Source organism: Theobroma cacao, chromosome 1, assembly GCF_053813885.1.
Source record: "Theobroma cacao isolate CCN51 chromosome 1, ASM5381388v1, whole genome shotgun sequence".
NCBI classification, from domain to species: Eukaryota; Viridiplantae; Streptophyta; class Magnoliopsida; order Malvales; family Malvaceae; genus Theobroma; species Theobroma cacao.
In genome coordinates this window covers 2218971-2236789 of record NC_142639.1, presented here as the reverse complement: position 1 = coordinate 2236789, position 17819 = coordinate 2218971, and the positions used below count along the sequence as shown (strand labels likewise).

General features: G+C 36.9%; 3 protein-coding genes across 5 annotated transcripts; 2 read left to right on the top strand and 1 right to left on the bottom strand.

Annotated features, from left to right (window-relative positions):
- The first annotated feature begins 3780 nt into the window (after window positions 1-3780).
- Window positions 3781-7957, top strand: LOC18611045 (uncharacterized). The gene has a single exon (XM_018113886.2). The coding sequence runs from the start codon at window positions 4722-4724 to the stop codon at window positions 7554-7556; it is 2835 nt and encodes a 944-aa protein (XP_017969375.2). The 5' UTR covers window positions 3781-4721; the 3' UTR covers window positions 7557-7957.
- A 1079-nt stretch (window positions 7958-9036) lies between these two features.
- On the bottom strand, window positions 9037-14673 carry LOC18611044 (Prolyl oligopeptidase family protein). Of its 3 annotated transcripts, XR_001926243.2 has the most exons (12): window positions 14218-14673; window positions 13580-13758; window positions 13267-13489; window positions 13020-13161; window positions 12727-12927; window positions 12394-12525; window positions 12140-12268; window positions 11259-11674; window positions 10775-10991; window positions 10266-10456; window positions 9418-9668; window positions 9037-9283 (listed from the first exon to the last, which is right to left on the bottom strand). XR_001926243.2 is itself a non-coding variant. In XM_007047057.3 (11 exons), exons 1-11 carry the CDS (start codon window positions 14598-14600, stop codon window positions 9208-9210), a joined length of 2289 nt encoding a protein of 762 aa, XP_007047119.3. In that variant the 5' UTR covers window positions 14601-14673; the 3' UTR covers window positions 9037-9207. The 3 variants fall into 3 exon arrangements, 2 of the variants coding, with proteins under 2 accessions (XP_007047119.3, XP_007047118.3); XM_007047057.3 differs by lacking the exon at window positions 9418-9668; XM_007047056.3 differs by having other exon boundaries at window positions 9037-9668; window positions 14218-14672.
- Window positions 14674-15544: 871 nt separating this feature from the next.
- LOC18611043 (B3 domain-containing protein Os01g0723500-like) lies at window positions 15545-16735 on the top strand. The gene is given in 4 exon segments (XM_007047055.3): window positions 15545-15628; window positions 15721-16093; window positions 16202-16317; window positions 16406-16735. Coding segments are annotated over 4 exon segments (903 nt in total).
- The last annotated feature ends 1084 nt before the right edge of the window (window positions 16736-17819 follow it).

The window sequence follows — 17819 nt, the reverse complement described above, 5'->3', positions numbered from 1 at the left end:
AATCCATTCATAAAAAAGACATGGTAGCCATAAAAAAAAAAAAGAAAAGGTGATCATCTCCCACTCATTGCAATCAAATGAAGCCTCCCGACCCAACTTTAACAAAGCCGATGATGTCTCTTGCCTATTGAAGGAACAATCATAACATGCATGGACATGGATGGCTGAGTGAGTGACAGTAAGAAAGCATTCCCTCGTTTTCTTCTGTTGTTCTAATCTAACCCATGGATGCTTGTATAAGTAGGTCTGTTGGGCTTGGACCAGGTTTTAAATCTGTCAACTTTCTTGAATTGGTAACACTAAAACTCCATTGCCAATATTCTCAAGATGTTCTCCATTAAATCTGTCAACTCCGCAATCTGTAAATCTTTATCAAATTTGATTAGTATGCTTTTGTTGTTGAAACTAAAAGGTATATACCATAAAGATAAGGGATGCCTTACAATACACAAATGATTATACAAGTATGGAGCCTTAAAGCATTTATTTCGCAGAAATCATTCCGCTTTATTAATTAGCCCTCTGCCATTCATTATTGTTGACTGATCAAATAATCATTGCTTACGGCTCAGGCTCCTCCCATGGAGCCTAATTTGTCAAGGTTTGACCAGGGGTAGTTTGGCAATTTCAAAAGATAGTTGACGAAGCATGAATCATGATCATCATAGGCTGCCTTTGACAAATAAATTACAACCAAAGCAATGCACGTGCTCTCCATGTAATGGTGAGGAATGATTTTCTTTTGTGCTCTTTTGGATTTGCCAGGAAAATTGCATTTAAAAAAACATGATTTTCCTTATTAGAAGCAAATTGTGTAAAGACTCAATTTGATTAAAAGAAGTTCTAATTACTAAAATCATAGTTTCAATCCCATATTCTTGACCCCATCCATCCATTTAAGGGTTGACTTGAATTTTTTTTGTTTTCTTTGCATCATGCTCTGAAGATGAAGCTATCTTTGATGTGGGCAATTGCTTGTGTTGTGCCCAAGTCCTAAAGTGATATTATAATCCCTGTTCAAACTTGTGTACTAAGATTTTGTTTTTCTTCATTCTTAACTCATTTTTCCTTTACAAAAATATGTTAATTTCGGAATATTTCTAACCAAAATTTTCCATTGTTTCTAAGTTGAAAAGTTTAGGATCTTTTAACTTTTCTATGAATTTGGGTCTAAGTTGTCTACCAAATTTATAAGGTTGCTGGAGGGAATTGAATTGAATGTTTCCAACCATAAACTTCTCATTATGATTCATTGTTTACTTTTTGACAAAGACACCTCCAACTCCAAACATGCAAAGAGAGCATAACTTTGTAAAAGTAAAACTAGATTTGATCAGTGGAATGTCTTGGAGGAAAATGGCAGAGGCCATGGCTGACCTTTTTTAAACCCAGAAATTTCTGATTCTTGGGGTTGCAGTCTTCCAGACCATCATTAGCTGATGGTTGGATTTTAAGCACTATATGTAATATAGTAAACAGTTAATCTTTGGCCTCGAAATATGCCAATGAGCTACTAACTTTTTTCATTTTTTTGACCTTTTTTAAAGAACTTTAGTCAATTTGCAATGTCCAAATTTAAGGAGGAAAAAAAAAAAGAAAAGGTAAACTGTAATCCTAGCTAATTGGCCTTTTACTTTTGAGGAAGGTTTTGGGGTTTTGTGCATTGGTCCGGCAATAGAGGAGAGGGAATCCAAAGGCAATGGCTTATGTGTTTTGTACTTTTGCCTATCATAAGAGTTTCCTTTCTATTTTTTTTCCCACCCAATTTTTTAAATAAAGAGGGGGGGGGGGGGGGGGGGGGGGGGGGGGGGGGGGGGGGGGGGGGGAGGGTGCTTTGCCAATACCCATTTTTTTAATGTTGCTTAAATAATTAAATATATAAATGTTTGTTAAAAAAAGAGAGATAATTTCCTTATGGTATGCAAGGATTTGATATAGGTAGCATGCCAAGAATTAAGATATAAGGCAAAAAATTTGAGTAGAAATATCAAATTTAAGCTGTAATACTCTTTATATATATATATATATATATATATATATATCAAAAATGAAAAATAGAAGTAAAACTATATTTTCAGGCAGCTTCTTCTTGTGAATATCTTGATCTACTACTAGTATTTTTTTAACAGTTGTCAATGGGGTAACCCTCATCAAAAACTATACTCATTTGCACTAAAATTTATTTCTACCTTTTGGGTTTTGACACAAAACATTCTTCCCTAAAGTAGGGTGGTAACTGCTAATATATGAGCCTATTAATATAATTAAACATTTTGCAAAAAAAAGGTACATGTGAAATCTTTTTCCTATGAACAGGGACAGGAGCCCCACATCAACTAACATATTTAATAAGGATTCCATAACTGTGTGCATTAAATGCTGCAAATAGTAGTGCTTTTTTATTTGGGTACAAAATCTTGGAAAATAATATCAATGCCAAGGAGTTGGCAATGCCAAATGAAAAAAAAAAAAAAAAGAGTTATGATACAGTAGAATGTTAGAGCATTTGGCTTTGGCTGGAGCTTAAAATGAAAGAAATTTATTAACTGTAGGGGTGTCAGACATACCAACAAAGATGAAAAATGATTAACAAGTGCTACATAATCAAAATCAACAAAAGGAGAAGCATTTAAACAAGTCACTGGGGTTATTGGACATTAACTGGTACTATTGATTTACAGTACACAAAATGAACCTGAAAAATTGATAAAGAACTCAGGCAGTTTCTCCTTTACTATTTTGGTTATTTGACTAAAAATTGATGGACTGGTACCCTTTTTTTCTTTTATTTTTTATTTTTGAAACAAGGCTGAAAAAGGACAACTAGAAGCCTATAGAATTAATCTGTATCCAACTTGATGTGCCCTTATATGGTAGCATAAGTCTTTTTCCATTGCAAATATATATTTTTGTCTTCTTTCAAAAATAGCTCAAATAATCTTTAGTCCTGAGCCCTGACCTGGCCCATAATCAAAATTCAAACAACATTCATCCAATGCTGCAAAGCAAGGGTTTTCTTTTACCATTTTTCTTTTATTTCTTCTGATTTGGAACGATCAAAGTTTGAAGGGGTAATAAAGCAAATATACTATCAGTGTTCAAGCTTCTAGATTGTCCATACCATCCTTAAGCATTTTAACAATGCAAAAACTTGGAGAATAAGAATTTTCCCTTTTATTGAATTGGGTTGCCACCCTATGCAATTTGCACACAGCTCACAATGGTTGTTGCTGAACCAAGTATCTATCTTATTTGATGACCTCATTTTAGATAATATAAATAAAAACTATAATATAAAAACTCAATTTTCATGCATGTGTGAACCAAACCAATTTGCCCTCAAAAGAAAGTCTTTTCTTTTTGGCCACTTGTTTAGTGAGGTGTAAGTCAAATATAGTTTAACAGATAAAGCTAATTTTTTTTTGCAATAGAAAATGGGCAGAGTGACAACAATTGGAAATTATAAATAAGTGCAAACTTCTTATGGGAAGTAAAAAATTGAAAGATTAATTAACAATCTAGATTCGGGGGGGGGGGGGTGGGGGAGGAGAGGAGGATCACAAGAGGTGGACTTTTTAGTTGGTTTTGCCTAGTTGGACAGAAAACAGCTTTTACAAGCCAGCTGATTTTTTGACTTTTGGCTAAGACTATATGAGGAAAAGGTTTTCTGATAGGCCCCACAACCCACAAAAGAAACAATGAAATTAGGTAGTTAATTAAAATTTAGATAATAAAGCTTTGGTAATCCATAAAAGAGAAATAATATTAACACAGTAACAAGCACTTGCATTTGATTTGTGAAATCAATGTCCTTTCTCACTGTTTGTTAAGGGGAGGTTTTTTGGGTGGAAGATCTTGGAGAGAGAAAGTGAAAGAGAGAAAGAGAGTCAATGAAAGGGAGAGAAGAAAGAGGAGGAGAGAGAGAGACACAGTGGGTTATCAATTCTGGTTGTATGTTTTTGGATTTACTGCTCCCCCCAAGTAAATGTGCATTTGATGTAAAGGAGTTAGCTTGCTTTTATTTGTGTTGCAATTAAGAGGGAGAGAGAGAAAAAGAGGAAGGGAAAGATAAAGAGAGAAAGGTCCAGTTTTTTTTAGCTGGTTCTAGTTGTTTAATGGAGGTGTGGGTTTTGAGGTTGAAGAAGGGATCTTTATATTCTATGTTTTGTTTCTGTTAAACCATTTTGGTTCTTGTTTTTTCAAGTGCCTTGTTTGGGGAGAGTTTTCCTTTGTTAATTTTTGGGATCTGGGTTTTGGGGTTCTAGGGCTTCAGTTATTCAGCCTTTGACTCAATAGTCTCTTCATTGGGTTCCCTTCCACGTTTTTGTCTTTCTTGTACTTCTCTTCAAAAAATGGGCTTTTGACTTTCTTGTATACTTCCAATTCTGGGTTCTTTCCTGTGGTTTTGCACCTTAAAACTCTTCTTCTTTTTGGTTTTTGAGCTGATCCTGAGATGCTTTGTTTCTCAGATTGGAGACTGAGATTTGTTGCTGGATTTATTTCCCCTTTTACATTTTGGGTTCCTCATGGGTTGTTTTTCTCTGAATTGTATCCTTTTTAGCTGAATTTGGGGCTTTCTTGATCTGGTACAAGATTCCTCCCTTTTGCTTTGAGTCCTAGGGTTTGAAGATTGAACCCACTAAGAAAAATAAGTCGGCTTTTTGTACTGAATCTTGAGCTAGTTTTCTTCTTGGTTTTGTCTCTCAAGTTTTGCCGCTTTGATGCATCTTTCACTGTGGAAACCCATATCTCACTGTGCTGCTCTGATCTTAGACAAGAAGAGCAGGAGAAGAGATGGGTCTGAATCAGCAGCTGAAATCAAGAAGAACCCTTCCATTCTCCGGAAACTACATGAGAACAAGCTCAGGGAAGCTCTTGAAGAAGCATCTGAAGATGGCTCTTTGTTCAAGTCCCAGGACATGGAACCTGATTCACTAGGCAATCAAGATGAGAGCTTGGGACGATCAAGATCCCTTGCAAGACTCCATGCTCAGCGTGAATTTTTGCGAGCTACTGCCCTTGCCGCGGAGCGTATATTTGAGAGTGAAGATTCTATCCCTGATGTCCGTGAGGCTTTCAATAAGTTCCTCACAATGTACCCAAAATACCACTCATCAGAGAAGATTGATCAGTTGAGGTCAGATGAGTATGCACATTTATCACCAAAGGTATGCCTTGATTATTGTGGATTCGGGCTTTTCTCTTATGTTCAAACTTTGCATTACTGGGAGTCTTCTACATTTAGTTTGTCTGAGATAACTGCAAATTTGAGTAACCATGCACTTTATGGTGGTGCTGAGAAAGGCACTGTGGAATATGACATAAAGAGTAGGATAATGGATTATTTGAACATCCCAGAACATGAGTATGGCCTTGTGTTTACGGTAAGTAGGGGGTCTGCGTTTAAGTTGCTGGCCGACTCATATCCTTTTCACACGAATAAGAAATTGTTGACCATGTTTGATTATGAGAGTCAATCAGTGAATTGGATGGCTCAGAGTGCTAGGGAAAAGGGTGCAAAAGTCTACAGTGCTTGGTTCAAATGGCCAACTCTTAAACTTTGTTCTACTGATTTGAGAAAGCAGATATCGAATAAAAAGAGGAGGAAGAAGGATTCTGCTACTGGTCTTTTTGTTTTCCCGGTGCAGTCTAGAGTAACGGGGGCTAAGTATTCATATCAGTGGATGGCATTGGCTCAGCAGAACAATTGGCATGTCTTGCTTGATGCTGGGTCATTGGGTCCCAAAGACATGGATTCACTTGGCCTGTCTTTGTTTCGGCCGGATTTCATTATCACATCATTTTACAGGGTGTTTGGATATGATCCAACTGGCTTTGGGTGCCTTCTTATTAAAAAATCAGTCATGGGAAGTCTTCAGAACCAGTCTGGGTGTACTGGGTCTGGCATGGTGAAGATCACCCCTGAGTATCCTCTGTATCTGAGTGATTCTGTAGATGGTCTTGATGGATTGGGTGGAATTGAGGACGATGAAGTTGGTGCAAATGGTGATAAACCCTCTGAAAGCCGTCCAGGATCACAGTTGCCTGCCTTTTCTGGCGCCTTCACATCTGCTCAGGTCAGGGATGTATTTGAGACAGAGATGGATCCAGATAATAGTTCTGATAGAGATGGAGCGAGCACCATATTTGAAGAAACTGAGAGCATTTCTGTCGGAGAAGTGATGAAAAGCCCTGTCTTCAGTGAAGATGAGTCATCAGACAACTCATTATGGATTGATTTGGGTCAGAGTCCATTGGGGTCTGATAGCGCAGGTCAGTTGAATAAACAGAAAATTGCCTCCCCTTTGCCACCTTTTTGGTTTAGTGGCAAGAAGAACCACAAGCGGCTCTCTCCAAAGCCAACATCGAAGATATATGGCAGCCCAATATATGATGATAAAGATGTGAACCTGGGGCATGATGATCATCATGTGTTATCATTTGATGCTGCTGTTCTATCAGTTTCACAGGAACTGGACCGTGTGAGGGAGATCCCCGAAGAAGAACAATTAGCAGGAACAAACATCACCTCACGAAATCATAAGAAGACTTCACATTATTCACATGTTCTGGAAATTCAGGAAGAACAGGGTACCAGCAAACCACTGTCTGTGGGGTCTGTATCTAGTTCTGCTATAAACGGAGCTCGCCTCAATAATTCTTCTGTATTTCGGAATAATGGCCTAGCAAATGGCTCAACTTCTGAAATTTCCTCAGAGATTAAAGAGAGTGCCATAAGAAGAGAAACTGAAGGTGAATTTAGGCTGTTGGGGAGGAGGGAAGGGAATAGATATAATGGTGGTAGATTTTTTGGGTTAGAAGATGAACATCCAAGCAGGGGAAGAAGGGTATCCTTTAGCATGGAGGAGGGCCGTAAAGAGCGCCTGAGTCATACTTTGGAGCCAGGAGAAGTGTCTGTGACTAGTCTTGATGATGAAGACTACACCAGCGATGGAGAATATGGTGATGGACAAGATTGGGACAGGAGGGAGCCTGAGATAACTTGTCGGCATCTTGATCATGTTAATATGTTGGGGCTCAATAAAACCACTCTTAGATTACGGTTTTTGATTAATTGGCTTGTAACCTCATTACTACAGCTCAAATTACCTAGTTCAGATGGAGATGGCAGAGTGAATCTTGTTCACATTTATGGCCCAAAGATAAAATATGAAAGGGGTGCAGCTGTGGCGTTCAATGTGAGGGATAAAAACAGGGGCCTCATCAATCCAGAGATTGTACAGAAGTTGGCTGAAAGAGAAGGTATTTCTCTCGGTATTGGTTTCCTCAGTCACATACGAATATTAGATAGTCCACGACAACAGCGAGGGGCTTTGAACCTCGAAGATACTACCCTGTGCAGACCGATGGAAAATGGGCGACATGATGGGAAAAGTGGGTTCATAAGAGTCGAGGTTGTCACAGCTTCTCTGGGCTTCCTGACTAATTTTGAGGATGTCTATAAGTTGTGGGCTTTTGTGGCAAAGTTCCTTAACACAGCATTCATCAGAGAGGGTACGCTTCCAACTGTTGCAGAAGAAGAGTCAGAGACATAACTTCTGTAAAGGAACACTTCAAAATCATTTGCAATATATCCGAGAGTCTGAATGGAAGATTCCCTTAGAGAGGATTTGGAGGTACCAGTATATGCATGGCTTGCTCTTCCCCAAGACTCTTGGATGCAGGCGGGTGAATGTGTTAATTCATGTTTGTTGTTGCTTGAAATTTTCTTTTTCCCCTTTTGGGTTCCTTGTAGAGTTGTTTTTAGAAAAATATGTACCATTTTGGAAGTTACCATGACCTCAAAGCAGAAGTATATGGACACTACTCACAACTGTTACCACTTAGCGATTCTGCTTTTGGTTTATACACACTTCATTTTTCTTCTCTGTAAAAAGAGGTAGTTAATTTTACCTTCTGCAGTTCAAATACATTCACCACGTTTCTGATTTGTCAATTTGTTGTTATTGAACCATCTTGCATTTGATGTAACTCACAGGACAAACAAAACTTTAGAGTGATTCAGTCTACAAGGAACAGATCCGCTTCCTGCTCGACCTTGTTGGAAGTTGGAAATCTGTGTTGGCTCTGCTAAATTTTGTGTTGGTGTCAAATTAGAGAGAGCATGAAAGTTTTACCAAATCAAGGGTAGATGTTGGTGGGTGAAACATGTTTCTTGCAGCCAAATTTCAGAAAAGATTAGGTTATAAGTTTTAATAGGTCACTAAGTCTATTGCTAAGATACAAATAAATACTCTTTTCTATAGACAGAGAGAGTGGATAAGAACTGACTAGATATCCTTTCCAGACACAGAATGGATTGGGATTGGTAAATTTGCAGTAGTAATTTGGCGTTGAAACAAGGAATAGATGATGTTGCAAAGTCCCATCATGAAACTAGATAAAATAGTCAAAGAATTCAAAGGTGGACTGCTTCAAGAGTCTAATGGGGATTCCTTTTCCACTGGTAATTATCAAGGTTGGGCCATACCCATTGAGTTTTGTTTCCCATGGGATGCAATGCTCTGAAGTTACGTATCAGCCCTGCTTCTCTTTCTTTTGGTTTTTATAGATTCCCGGTTCGTAGTGGGTTTTTTTGTGTTTTAATAAAGCTGGTAGGGTACAAAAATGGCACTGCAAACATCTTTTCATAGCCCGAAATCATGATTAAGACCGACTTTTCCCAGAAATGAAAGGAAATATAGGAACACCATTATCTGCATCAACAAAAGCTTCTGAATCGAGGATAGCTCTTGTACAAGGGGAGCAGAGCACCGTATTTGAAAGGTCTTGTAGGCAAGCTGTCGTCTACGGGGAAAGCTTTTACGTGGTGGTTGGTGACAGTGAAACGTTGACAAACTTCATCTAATTGGAGTTGCAGCTGGCCACCAGTTAAAACTGTTAGATATGGAAGATTTTTGCATGTCATCATGGTCATCATCCACGACTATTATTAATACCAATATAAAAATGTGCTAAAACATGAACCTTCTAAATGAATTGTTAAAAGCCCGTATCAGAAGGGGGGTCAGAACATCTCTCCACCAAAAATTGCACTTCATTATTAACTATTAAATAAGGGATAAGGTACAATGACATTTACAGATAACAAACTTATAAATAATAATCACAATGAGTGAAAGCAACACATGGCCAGAAAATTGAATTTCTGACTCGTGCATCATCTGAAGTTCTCCCTGTCCTTTTTCAATTGGCTGCTTTAGCACGATGAACCACTTGAGTAGGCCACGACTTATAACCCCAAAGAAAGCAGATTCCAAATCTATACAACACCAAAGCATCCAAATCAGAATAAAACCATGGACAAAGCCCCATCATCTAACCCTGGATTGGGTACGAGCAGGTAAGTAAAGGATGATCAGGATTATCTCAGTTTTGGCCACTTCAGAGATGTACCCCAACTTTTCTAGCTTCCATGCATTGCAAAAGATCACTGGCAGACTCATAGGGTGGTATGGTTAAAGCCAACTTATGACTCCATTGCCTTTAAGAGAAATGCAGTCTCCAAAGCTGACTCTTTGCACTGAAGATATCTGTTTTCCTCCACAATATCTGTCATTAAATTAAGTAGTATGGGATGTTTGGGGTCATAAATAGTTTGTTCCCGGACTCGAGCGACCCATTTTGCCGCTTCCCATACCCCAAATCTGAAAAATGTCAGAGGCATCAATGACCCACTTAAAACATAAGGCAAAGATAGATATCCCCAATTTCTAGAAAGCTCAAAGCAAGACTATCTGTTGGTTTCTTGCTTCTCCTTTAAACTCTGTTTAAATGCAAAAAGAAATAACTTTGTGGCCATCAATTCCTAAAGCCTAGATGTCTTCTCTCTCTTTTTAAAATTTAAACCTAGATGACTTCTTAATTCCCCATAATATTCACTATTCTGCAAGAAATAACACATTAATCCCACTTAAATCCAACTTATAAAATGAAAAACAAAAATGAGACAGAGTATCAATCTCAATTGTCACCAAGCCAGGAAGAGTTTACACCATACACACAAATGGACTTGGTCAAGTAATGAATTTCCAAAGTATGTGCTGCTATACAATTCTATTCTGCTCATTTGGAATTTCATTATCCCTAGTTAAGCTCACAAGTTAAATATCATTTACCTTCATGTATCCCGTTTTCTCTAGATGGCACGTTTTTTCTCAACTGTTAGGTATTTTCATGCTGACTCTGCAATCATAAACTTCAGATAACAGAACAAAACGAAGTCAGCAAGAAGAGTGACTTACCGTGTATTGAAAGATGAGGAGACCAGTACAGATGGATAAAGAACATCCTTCTGAATATTGTCATAGGGAGAAAATTTCCTTATGGCATGAAAGTCATCAATATCCCCAGGGTACCCAAACTCTTCGAAATCAACAGCAGTGAGAGGTAAAATGGGATAGAGAAGAGTGTTGGTTGCATCTAAAAATGGAACCTGAATCAGATAAAAAGATGAGAATGAGTTACCTAGAACTAAAAAAAATAAAATAAAACAGCCTAAATCCATATGAAGTTCTATATTACCTAGTGACATATCCTAACAGGCATATAAAGGTAAATATTCACTTTCTGCCCTATTACTTCCTTTATCACAAACTCAGGGAAAAAAACAAAGGAATATCAATAACAGATAGATTGATTGTTCTTTGTAAGAATGATGCAAGCCAATGTGTCTGGCCAGTGCAAGCAAAGTAAGACTATGCTGCAAGTACAATTTAAGCAAATCCAAAGCAGCAGCTGATATTTGTCATACTTTCAAAACTGCAGCACGAAATAACTCTGGGGAGCAATTGATGGCTGAGGCAACCAGCAGTCCTCCTGCACTATACCCCCAAGCAGCAAGCTTGTTTTCTTGCACAATCTCTTTTTCAACAAGGTACTTTGCACAAGAGATATAATCTCTAATGGAATTCTGTTTCTTCGTGCCTCTGCCATCATGATGCCACTTCTTGCCACCACCACCACCACCTCTGCAAAGCAAACCATCCATAAACCAAGCAACTAGGTGTTATGCAAGCAATTTTGATATAAAAAAACTGAAAGTAATTCAGTATTTCTGGAGAAAAATATGACAACCATTTCATGAAGTCGGATAAAACCAAATAATGCTATAGAAAACTGAAATAAAGACAGCCAGTAATGCTATAGAAAACTGAAATAAAAACAACCTCTAATGCTATAGAAAACTGAAATGATGGCAGCCAGAGAACTACTATAATTGAGTAATGAGAACAAACCTTACATCAGCATAAGCAACAATCCAACCACGATCAAGAAGGCTTTTCAATTCACTGCGCCACTGTTTATCAAGTATTTCACCAAAAGCTCCATGTCCATGAAGCAATCCAGGGCTTTGCTTATCCTTTCTATTTTTGCATGAGTAAACAATAGTTAAAGGAACCACAGTTCCATCATAAGAAGAGACGTCATAATGTTCACAAGCATAAAATTCAGAGAGGTCATTCCACAGGTTATCATCTTCAGATTTGACATCATTCGTGGAAGAATTCTTCACATTTGTTGATTTCTCAGCAATGGCTGAAGATAAGGCTGTACCATACAAAATCCGAGTTCTTTCATGAAGTATATTTTGCTGTTGAACGATATTCCACTTGCCATTTGATAGATCATAATCAACCACAGCATCAGGCATCTGATAAACATGGATAAACAAGATGTGAAAAGTAGAGACACATAAATTCATGAATGGATATGCTGCCATGTGAGCTATGAAATGTCACATATTTAGTCATCCTAGAGGAGAAACATGAACAGTTGCTGCACCAAATGCAGCAGGTGACAGGAAAATTCAAATCAAGCAGGTATCAATCACAAGTCATAACAAAAAATTTTAATCCCTAGATGCCATTCAGGAAACAAATTGATTATACGGCTTTTATTCAAAACCAAAAACCCATATTCTAAGAGTAGAGACAACGTATCTTCCATCATTGACACCAGCATTTATCACTCCATTAAGGTTGCTTTGTTTTCTAAACATGTTTAACCAGGATCTGTGCATAAAATTTGTACAAACTTACTAATAAGTAGAGATTATAAGGGAATAGATTGCTATATAAAGAGCTAAATAATGTTCAGATGGTAGTCATTTACATACCACAGGTGATGATATTGTGAATCGCATAGTTGTGGAGTAGAAGTCATAGTTTGGCCCAGGAGAAATTTTACAAACATTCTTGGGAAGAGGAAGGAAATGAGGGTTAAGCTCTCTCAGATAAACTGCTTGCTGCCATAACAACAGAAGACAGGAATAGAGTAGACGTAAAAATGCCCAGAAAGAAAAAGGGGAACAAGGGGGAAAGAAAGAGGGATAACCACACAAACAAAGAAAATTTTCTTTTATTTTTTTACCTTCCTGCCTAGCAACGGTAAAGCAACAGAGCAGATTCCAAAATTTCGACCTTCCCTAGTAATAAGTACCAGGCGTGAGTTGCTGAAATCAACATCCTCTATGATTAAGTCTTGATCATCAATGAATACACTCTGTGGTACATAAGACATGGGATTACTTTATTAACACATCAAGCAGGAGTAGCATTAAAGCAAAGCATGAACTGTGGACAGGTATGAGCACGTGTCAATCAGCCTTGGTGCAAAAGACATGTACACAAAAGAAGAGAAAGCATTTACGAGCCACAGGAAGAATAAAAAAGAAACAAAGGAAGTCATAATTAATTCACCAACCTCCCAAATTCTAGGATTGGATGGACAATCAACAGGGCTGCAAAGAAGATAATGACTATCAACTACGTGTCCATCCTTGGCTGCATCTGTGAATAAATAGAGGTATCCCTGATGATGCTCAAGAATGCAGTGGACAATACCTTCACTCTCCCAAACTAATGTCATGCCAGAAAATGGGTCAGCTGCATTTATCAGAAAGACCTAAAAGATGATAATGATTGTTACACCATTCGAGCATAATCAATTTACAACAATCGAAAGCTGACTACAAGCAATTTTCACTTTTCAGATACCTTTGAAGATGTAGGAGAAAAGGTATTAACAGTGACAAAATGGAAATCCTTTGTGTGCCTTATGTTTACATACACAGTTTCATCTTGTTCTTCCAGCAGCAAAACATCTTCTTCAGTTGATCCAATCATGCTACAGTATATCCTAAAACGAAAACAAATTTCCAACTAGATTTTGTTAAATTCATTTGACAACCAAACAATATGAATAGATAAGTAAGTGAAATTGATAAAGCAGTAGAACTTCCACCTATGTGGCCTCCTATTTTCATCAGTAATGACATAGAGCAATGCCTGCCCATCCTTGATCCATGCCAAATTTGAAACACGATTTGCATTAGGCTTGCTGCATAATGCACCAGAATTCAAATTCCTCACAGATAACTTGAAGTAGTCATTGTCCTTATCATACATGGTGTATGCGAGAAACTTATGATCCGGTGATATCTCTGATAATTCTTCATAAGCATAACCTTTAAACATATTGAGAAAGCAATGTCAAATGCAGTCTCAAAAGCAAATAATAAAAAAGAAAGAAGGTAATCTTCCATTTGCTGCGATACCTCCAAATCTCTCAGCTTCTTGATTGTAATCAAGCAGCTTCTGCTCAATCCTCTTCCCAGATGTAAAATCAAATCCAGCACTGGGAGACTTATGCGAAATGAACTCATCATTCAAGCTCGCCAATCTCCTACATAGCACTGGATACTGCTTCCCCTCCTCCACCCTTCTATAATACAGCCTGCAAACTTATTCAGATTTCAACTAAACTACCCATTTTCGTTCTCATAAAATATAATCAGATACAATAATAAAGTAACATAACAAAAACACTTTAACCAATGAGCTCACTAGGATTTCCGCCATATACCCATAAACATTTTCCATAAGAAAAGCCTATAAACAACAATAATGGACTCAAAGGTTTGCGTAAAAATGCATTCAAAGAAGATTATTTCCTATAAAAGTATAAGCAATTATTTTGCCTATTAAGAAAGTTCAAATTTTTAACGTTTGGTTCTAAGAAGAATATGTACTTTGTCTCCAACCCGCATTATTACTTATCGTTTTCGAGAGCAAAATAAAAGTTGTAAAATCTAACAACCAATCTGAACATAAGAAAACTCAAGGTTTTACTAAATACCCAGTTTCATTTTCTTTATATATAAAAAAAACTAAAAGGCAAGCATGAAGAAAATACCAGGGACCCCAACGGAGTGGAGGGGTAGAGAGGTCAAAGTCCAAGCGAGAAGCCATCTCAGATTGGAGCTTAGTTTGGAGACGTTCAGTATCTGACATGACAGCCTCAGTGTACTTTTCTTCTTGTTCCATATACATGTCCATGTGGCGCATGGCGACTTTGTCTTGGAGAGAAGACATCCAGGAGTAAGGATCTTCCCAAGTGACATCATGGAAAGTGAAGGTTTGGGGTTTTTGAGGGGCTTTCGGAGGCTTCGGTGGGGACGGCGGGGTTGGGGTCTTGGGGTGTTTGTAGGAGGCTGAGCGATATAAGTGGCGGTAGTGGTGGTTGTAGAGTGCGGTGGTTGAACGGTGGCGGACCGTGGTTAGGAGGTGGCGTAGCATCTGCAGGGGTTTAGTTGAGGGGTTTAAGTTTTGTCACAGATAAATCCCAAATGGTCAGATCAGATAAGTGCTTAACATTGCGCTCAAAAGTACAAATAAAAATTTAATTTTCATAATATATAATTATATTATATATTAATTTTATCTGTAAACTTGCAGTGAATTGAATAATTCCTTTTTCTGAAGGAAAAAAAAAAGTGAAAAAATCTGATAATATTGGTAGTACATATTAATTATGTTGTGTTAATTTTTAAATAAATTTCAAGATTATATGTAGTAGCTTTGGGGTATTGATTTTCTTTGGGTTGGGCTTTTTCTTTGGTCGGGCTGGGTTTGAATAATTTCTTTTATTCGTAATACAAAGCCCAATTCGAGCCCAACCCATTACCACCTCTAGTTTAATATTAATTTTTGTTGATTTTTAATTTTTTTACAAGAGTTTTGAGTTTTTTTAAGCTTAAATCCAAACAATTCAATAAGAAGGTGCTTAAACTTTAAATTTGGAATAAATTCGTCAACTTAATTATTCATGAATTTAGACAAATGATGTATTCATGGATTTGTTTTATTCATGAATCTAAATAAATGTTTTGAATTTAATATCTAAAGCCTAGAATCATATTTGAAGTATAAATAACTTCAGTAACGCAACCAAATAAAAAGAATAAACAAAAACTTATTTAAAGAAAATCCTATTGAAAGAAGAAAAAAATCTGGGGCTGATTTTATAGCACGCATGTGGAAGATCATCATCTGAGTTGTTGATAATGGTGATGTAGCTTAGTCAGAATCTCTGACGGGGTCGACAGCTTTCTTGTTTTGGCGGCGCATCAAGCTTACGCAATGGAAAATCTTATGCTTAACAAGCCAAAGATGACAATGGGGAGAATCCAAAGAATCTAATGGGAAACTGCAGCATTTAATGCAACCAGTTGAGTACATTAATGGCAGCTTTGAAAATGGCTCGGAAGCCTAAACAGAACCCTTCCTTCTTCAAGGTCTTGATTGGAGACTTTGTTAACAAGCTTGTAAGTTCAAATCCCGTATGGCTCTGCTGTTTATTATCAGACATTTATTGCTTCTTATAAATTACATGCTTTTTGTTTTAATGTTGGAACAGAGAATACCGCCAGCGTTTGTGAAGAATTTCCAAGGAAATGTACCCACGAATTTCACCTTGAAATCTAACTCCGGGAGTTCATGGCGGGTAACAGTTCAAAATACAGAAGGAAGCTATTTCTTCTGTGGGGGATGGTCAAATTTTGTGGAAGATCAGGGCCTGGATTCAGGAGATTTTGTAGTTTTTTATTTGGTCGGTAAATCGAGTTTTGATTGTGTCATTTACGGTCCAACTGGATGTGGAAAGAAGATTGTTCTTAAGACTAAGAGAAAAAGAGGTAGACCTAAGAAATCAAATGAAGTAACACCAAGCGAAGCTGGGGCTTCAAGTTTCCAGAAAGCAACAAGAGTCTCTCCTGGCTGTAGAATCACTCGTAAGCTTTTCTCTTTTAACTGTGCATTTCATGTGTAACAATTCCAATTTTCATTTTCATTTTCATTGCTTTAGTTTGTTCTCATCTTAATGATCCATGCATGTTTAGGGGCACCTGCTAGAAGGGTAATAAATGTTGGTCAGCAGATTGTGGTTGTATCAGAAGCAATCTCCAAACATCCTTCATTTACAGTGGTTTTGAAAAAATACCAGAAATTCTCTGTTGTAAGAACCACTTCTTGATTTTTTTTTTATTCTCAATTCAATGCTGTTAATCACTCTTTGGATATAAATATATGCATAAAAATGGCAGGTTGTTCCGAGTAGTTTTGCCAGAGAAGCAGGGTTGGCAGAGAAGCGGAGCACGGTGATCAAGGACCCGAAAGGCAGGATGTGGCCACTGGGCATCTCGGTGGGTTCAAGACAGGTTCGGCTGAGTGCTGGATGGACCAAATTTCGACTGGAAAACAGATTAGTAGCTGGAGACACCCTTTTGTTTCAGTACATTCGCGGCACAGGTAATGCAATACACGTCCAGATTGTTGGCAAGGCTGGATATGGAAATAGTGGGAGATGAAACAAGCAAGCAAATGCCTGTTAAAATACTATTGTAATCCTTCCTTTGTTTGCCAGTTTTTGTTGATGTGAGACGCACCAGTCTATTTGGTGTTTGGATGGTATGAGAAAATGGTGCTGATTGTATCATTCCAGGAATCCATTTTACCTCTGTTGAAACTAACAGACCTGTAAGTAATCTTGTGTACATTGCATTTTACCCTTTGGCAAGATTGCAGATTCCTTATCAAATCATGTTAATGTGTGAAAAGTTTGATGATAGTAAATCCTATATAAATTAATAATAATAATTCGTAATTTAATTTATAGCCATTAAGTACCAAAAAAGAAAGAGGAAGAATATATGAAGAAATTAAGCAATGATATTCATTACTTGACTAATAATGAAAATTTCATTACAAGACGAAAAATATAAAATTCTTATATATTTTCAAATAGGTAAGAATTAACTAATAATATGACTGTTGTCTATGAACTACTCCTAAAAATTGGAATTCCAATTTAATTGGTAATTGCTACTTACGATTTCCAATGGAAAGGTCACCATTTAGTTAGTGGTTTTTTGAGCAAGGCTAGGTAGACATATTATATTAATATATTTATTAATGCATTAATTCCATAATAATTCAAAGGCAAACTTTCTTTTCTTATTGCAAATAGAAAGTTGTATTGGTGAAAAAATAAATGAAAGAGATCTCTTATTGATTATTTAAAAATAGTTTGGGTATATACTAAAGTATTTCCTTATATTAGATATTTATAAAATAAATGAAAGACCACTATACAACTAGTCATTTTTTCTTTTTGACAAAAAAAAAAAAAAAAAAAACAAAAGCAAAAGAAGAGAGCTCAAGAGAAGAGATCTCTCCTTTTATATTAGATCTGAGAATTTTTAAGATTAAGTTTGAAGAATAAAATTAAAGATTATGGTCGAATTCATCTTTACAAGATGAGTAAAAACTCTCTTTTTATTTGAAAAATATCTTACTGAGTTGCAAGAATTTGAGATTAGAATTTTGAAAAAATTTTAGAAATTTTTATAATTTACATATGTTTTTCACAGTAGGTTGAGATTGAGCGGTTTGATTTTCTTTTTATTTAATAGTCATTATTTTAAGTGTTAAGCATGGTTATATTTTCGGTATAAGCAC

Coding starts and splice junctions, on each gene's coding strand:
- LOC18611045 (XM_018113886.2), top strand. CDS start 4,722: ATGCATCTTTCACTGTGGAAACCCATATCTCACTGTGCTGCTCTGATC.
- LOC18611044 (XM_007047056.3), bottom strand. CDS start 14,600: ATGCTACGCCACCTCCTAACCACGGTCCGCCACCGTTCAACCACCGCA. Junction 13,162..13,266: donor GAAAATAGGAGGCCACATAG/GTGGAAGTTCTA, acceptor TTTTCGTTTTAG/GATATACTGTAGCATGATTG. Junction 10,992..11,258: donor GTTGCTTATGCTGATGTAAG/GTTTGTTCTCAT, acceptor TTTGCTTTGCAG/AGGTGGTGGTGGTGGTGGCA.